The sequence below is a fragment of the Curcuma longa genome, unplaced genomic scaffold, assembly GCF_044706935.1.
Source record: "Curcuma longa cultivar G26 ecotype Majalengka, Jawa Barat unplaced genomic scaffold, ITB_CL_G26_1.1 contig_27837, whole genome shotgun sequence".
Taxonomy (NCBI): domain Eukaryota; kingdom Viridiplantae; phylum Streptophyta; class Magnoliopsida; order Zingiberales; family Zingiberaceae; genus Curcuma; species Curcuma longa.
Genome location: NW_027433537.1, coordinates 18,435 through 23,605, shown reverse-complemented (window position 1 = coordinate 23,605; position 5,171 = coordinate 18,435). Strand labels below are relative to the sequence as shown.

At 39.6% G+C, this 5,171-nt stretch overlaps 1 protein-coding gene across 1 annotated transcript; it reads left to right on the top strand.

The window, feature by feature from the left end:
* Positions 1-2,354: 2,354 nt before the first annotated feature.
* LOC141819119 (short-chain dehydrogenase TIC 32 B, chloroplastic-like) lies at positions 2,355-4,468 on the top strand. Its single transcript, XM_074706480.1, has 8 exons — positions 2,355-2,605; positions 2,894-3,125; positions 3,212-3,291; positions 3,381-3,534; positions 3,641-3,719; positions 3,804-3,888; positions 3,981-4,027; positions 4,124-4,468. Exons 1-8 carry the CDS (start codon positions 2,488-2,490, stop codon positions 4,286-4,288), a joined length of 960 nt encoding a protein of 319 aa, XP_074562581.1. The 5' UTR covers positions 2,355-2,487; the 3' UTR covers positions 4,289-4,468.
* The last annotated feature ends 703 nt before the right edge of the window (positions 4,469-5,171 follow it).

The following is a 5,171-nucleotide window of genomic DNA, read 5'->3' as shown; positions in this document are numbered from 1 at the left end:
TCAAAACTTACAATAAGTAGACTAGCAAATCCCTTTATATATGGTTGTGAGAGGATAGGGATAGGAGTCTTTGATGCAAAAATATACTCAAAATATTAGAAGTTGAGAAGTCATATAATTATATATGCCTCTACCCAATTATAATTTCTTAGGTTATCAAAATCATCTACAATATTTATAATCCCTAAAGGTAACTTACATATACTAGAAACAAATAAAATAGAAGAAAAAACATGCAAAATATAAAATTTATAAAAATAACAAAACATCCATATCCAAATCCACATAGCGATAATAAGTCTTGAGCAAGTCTTCCAATCTAGATCGATTCAGTTCTTTACTTGTAAAAAATCTTTTGAATAATTGACCAGAAGCAACATTAGAATTCCCTTAAGTTGTATCTTTCATTGTGAAGGGACAACCACATGAAAGAATTTAAAACTCTTTGCTTCCGATTCAATTATCAAATATATTAACTAGTAATCCCTTAAGTCGTGAAATTTCTAGCATGCTGAGGAATTATAACATTGATGTATTTTTCATGGAAATGTATTTTTGAATGACCCTTTTTCCTTTTCCTTTGTGGTAGTTTCAAAAAATAATTCTCTAAAATGTCTAAACTTACTCATCTAATATAATTTTTTCTCCCGACTTAATAATTACATCTTTCTTACAGAAGTTGATCTAAACTTTTAATATAATTTCCTGCAGCATATCAAAACAACAATCAAGCTTTATAAAACTCAATCCAATAACTTTCGTAAACTTAAGTTCAACTAAAATTAGTCACTAATGTTATAACAATGAGGCAATTACAATGCAAAAATAAATAATATATACCCTAATAAAAAAATACCTTTCAAGATGATGGCAAATTAGAATCTTGAAGCTTCGACATTGTACCAAAGTGAATGTGGTGAAAGTGAAGGCAGTGTTGCTGGTGAACACAAAAACAGGTGAAGGTTCTGCTGTCAGAGAAGAGAAAAGTCATTGAAGGAAATGAAGCCGATCATCAACAATGGAGATGCTGAAGGTGGTGAAGCGGTGAAGATGGTGCTACTGGAGAAGAGAAAAGTTGCTGAAGGAAGTGAAGCATGTGAATAGTGAAGCCAATGAAAGTGATGCTGACGGGGAACAAAGAATACGCTGAAGGTGGTGAAGCCGATGAATAGAGAAGTCAGAGTGAAGGTGGTATAATTGCTAGGAAACAGAGAAGCCGAAATGAAGGTGGTGCTACCAGGGGAATAAAGAAGTCGAGGTGAAAATGGTTTGTCGGGGAATTGAGAAGCTGGGTGAAGGTGGTGTGAGATAGAGAAATCAGTGATGTAGGAGTAGGGGTGGCAATTTTCCCCGCGGGTTCGGGGCCCCGCGGGGAAAACCCGAAATGGGGATGGGTTTGGGGAGTTTTTTCGGGTATGGGTTCGGGGTTTTTTTCGGGATTTTTTTCGGGTATGGGTTCGGGTTCGGGGCGGGTATGGGAATACTATCCCCATCCCCGAACCCGCCCCGATTCTTTAAAAAACACTTGTTGTTTCGGGTCGGGGTTCGGGTTCGCGGATGGGGAATTTGTGGTCTCTAATGATCTTGAGGCTTGTTTCACAAAACACTTGTTGTTGTTTCCTGAGAGTCAGGGATAGGGGCGGGGATGGGGATTTAATCCCCGCGGGTTCGGGGATGGGGATTCCCCGAACCCACGGGTTCGGGGATGGGGTCGGGGATGGGGACGGAGATGTAATTCGGGGGCGGGGATGGGAATGACAAACCCGCCCCCGCCCCACCCCATTGCCACCCTTATGTAGGAGCTTTGGTCGGCTGACAATGTCAGGATGAATAACTGAAGCTGATGGCATTTGATGAGAAATCGATAGGAAAAAATAGGATTATTATGCAAGTGGGAAATGACTCTACAGGATTTTGAATTTTTAACCGAAGGGGGGGGGGGGGGGGGATTTGGATTGCAAATGTGGTTCAGATGATGATGTGACAGGTAGAAATTTTGCAAAAGGATAAAACCAAACTATGGTACGTGTCCAGAAGAAAAAGTGATTTGGACAGTCTCAAAATTATCTACGTGATTTGTCACATAACTACACGTGCACGGTTTGGGAAATTACCAAAAGCTTTGAGTATGTGAACGAATTTAGTCGAGTGCGTCGACCGTGGATAAGCAGTCTCTTCTGCGTTAGTATTACAAAGGAGAGACTACTTTATTTTTTAGTTTGTGAGTCATAAAACTAAAAATTAATATTGTAAACTATGAGGATTAGAATAATAATAACACATTGATCGAGGATCAAATACAATGTTCTTGTTTTGTTTTTTGTTTTTTTTTTTATAACAACTCCCGCGTTTCTTCCAACAACTTGTCAATTTTTAGGTGATGAAGCGAGATAAATAATCATCTCCTTGTTGCTTCACATCTCATCCTCTTCTTCCTCATCGCCTTCTTGCTCTTTCTCTTCTTTGTTCAAGGCTACTCCCCAAACCATGGGTTACTTCAGGGAAGCCACCGGCATTAAAGGCCCCAGCGGATTCGGATCCGGCGCCACCGCCGAGCAGGTCACCCAAAGCATCGACGCCTCCCGTCTCACCGTCATCATCACCGGTATGCCCTCCGTCTCCTCGGTTATCTTTTCTTAATCTTCCGCATTCCAGATCTGGAGGAGTTGGTCATGAGAAATCATTACTAGCTAGTTTAGACTGTGAAAAGTTTTTGTTTGCTGCAAAGATCTGGGTTTTTTTTTTTCACGCCAGATCTTGTTGCCGGAGGAAAAGAAAAGATCTCATGCACAAAATACCATCTTGAACATAAACTTCAGTAGAAATTTAGGTCAACGAACTAATTTTTTTACTGCCTTGGTACAGTATGTATGAGATTCTTCTTGAAATTCAGGTGGAAGCAGTGGTATTGGAGCCGAGACTGCGAGGGTGTTGGCCCTCAGAGGAGCCCATGTCATCATCGGCGCAAGGAACTTGGAAGCTGCCAACAATGTGAAACAAAGCATTCTGCAGGGCATCCCATCTGCTAGAATTGACATCATACAGATTGATGTTAGCTCACTCAGATCTGTCAGAGCCTTCGCCGACAAATTCCTTGCAATGGATCTGCCTCTCAATGTCTTGATGTAAGTAGCTGCCTGCATGGATCTCCTGCTCTGTGTTATCCTGTCAATCTTTTGTGCCAAATCTCACATATTCAATTTGTTTTCAGTAACAACGCTGGAATCATGTACTGCCCGTTCCAGCTCTCTGAGGATGGTGTGGAGATGCAGTTTGCCACTAATCATCTTGGTATGGTTCTTCACGCTTCCCAGATCAGCTTTTCTTCCTCCCAAGTATTCATCAGGATTTTGAGTTTAACACGGTCCTTCTAATTTCAGGTCACTTTTTGTTGACCAATCTTCTCCTCGAGAAAATGAAAACAACAGCAGCGAAGACGGGGATTGAAGGCCGCATCGTGAATCTATCCTCGGTAGCTCACATTGGGCCTTACAGTGAAGGAATCAAGTTCGATAAACTCAATGACAAGAAGGCGTAAGTGATAACTAGCAGTCAGGCATATGGATTTCCAAGACTACATGATTTTAGTGTTCTCTTCCATTCAATCAGTTGATGGTTTCCATCTGGTTTCAACTTCCAGATACAATGATAAATCGGCGTATGGGCAGTCCAAATTGGCAAACATCTTGCACTCCAATGAGCTCGCGCGGCGCTTGAAGGTACTTCTAATGGTCTAGAACAGATGCTGTTCGTAAAAAGAAAGAAGAAATTTATCTCATAGAATACAAATTCATGGTTAACAGGCAGAAGGTGCAAATGTCACAGCAAATTCTGTTCATCCTGGTCTGGTTAGGACAAACTTGGGGAAACATTCTCCCATCTTCATGAGTATGCTACTTAAACCTTCAAATTCATTGCTGATCTACTCCATAGTGATTCTCTTTGAACTCAGATTTCAAATTTGTTGCTTTTGCTTTCAGCGGTGTTGAAAACTGTCACCTGCGTCCTGTGGAAGAGCATACCTCAGGTCTGTCAAACTTGCTGAATAACCTTGTATACTTGCTAGAATTTGTTCCCACAACGTACAGTTGAGCACCAACACTCTGCATCTTCACAATTTCAGGGAGCAGCAACCTCATGTTATGTGGCAGTGCATCCGAACCTGAAGGGCGTGAGCGGGAAGTACTTCGCCGACTCGAACGAGGAGAAGCCGAGCGACATGGCCAGGGATGCAGCATTAGCAACGAAGCTTTGGGACTTCAGCGAGCAACTTGTTAATTCAAAATAAGAGAGACGAGTGTTGTTTGATTCCTACGTTTTACGTGGCTAGTACTCTCCTTCGTTGTTATTTTCTAGTTGTGTGGCTTGTGATTCCGAAATATAATTGAGTTGGTTACGATGAAAACAGACTTACTGAAATCTAGTTGTGTAAAACGGTCTGTACTATTATTGTTATTTTCAAAATAAAGCCTAAGCTGCTATATTTTAAATATATATGAAACGAAGTGACCTGATAGTTTGAAGCAAGCCTTGCGACTTTCCTTTCCCCTTCAATTTCACATTCCTCCATGATCCCTTCTAAAATCAAGAGAGGTAAATCATGATATCTCATTACAATTTTATCATATGAGTATCAATTCGACTATGTCTACTAGAGCACCCCATTAATCTCGACGAATCTAGTCAAAGTGGAACAGAAAATGAATTATCACCAAAGGAGACGTTTCTCTTATTGCCAATCCTATTTGCATATAAATTACAATATTTTTATATAGTAAAGTAGTTGAAAAACAAAATAATTTAGATGTCTGAAATTAAATGATTTTTTTTATAATTTTATCACTACATCACACATCAATTCCTTTCACATCAAAAAAAAAAAAAACCAATTCACTTGATGGGGCTAAGACATCTTAGTCAAATTTTATACATATCTTGAAAGACCGAGTCAACCCTTCAAATCTAGCCCTTAATTTCAAAGTCAAATTTTGCGCAACCAATCCATTTGCTAAATGCTATATTACGTTTCATCCTTCGACTTTTCAATGTGGCTGTAATTTTTTATAAAGAAAAATAATATTCGTACTATAGAAAATTAAATAGCTGAATGTCGCTTTCTAATTGAAAGGCTGTTTCAAATATAAATTTAATATTTTGAAAGAAACAGTCAC

Coding starts and splice junctions, on each gene's coding strand:
- LOC141819119 (XM_074706480.1), top strand. CDS start 2,488: ATGGGTTACTTCAGGGAAGCCACCGGCATTAAAGGCCCCAGCGGATTC. Junction 3,292..3,380: donor GTTTGCCACTAATCATCTTG/GTATGGTTCTTC, acceptor TTCTAATTTCAG/GTCACTTTTTGTTGACCAAT. Junction 3,889..3,980: donor ACATTCTCCCATCTTCATGA/GTATGCTACTTA, acceptor TTTTGCTTTCAG/CGGTGTTGAAAACTGTCACC.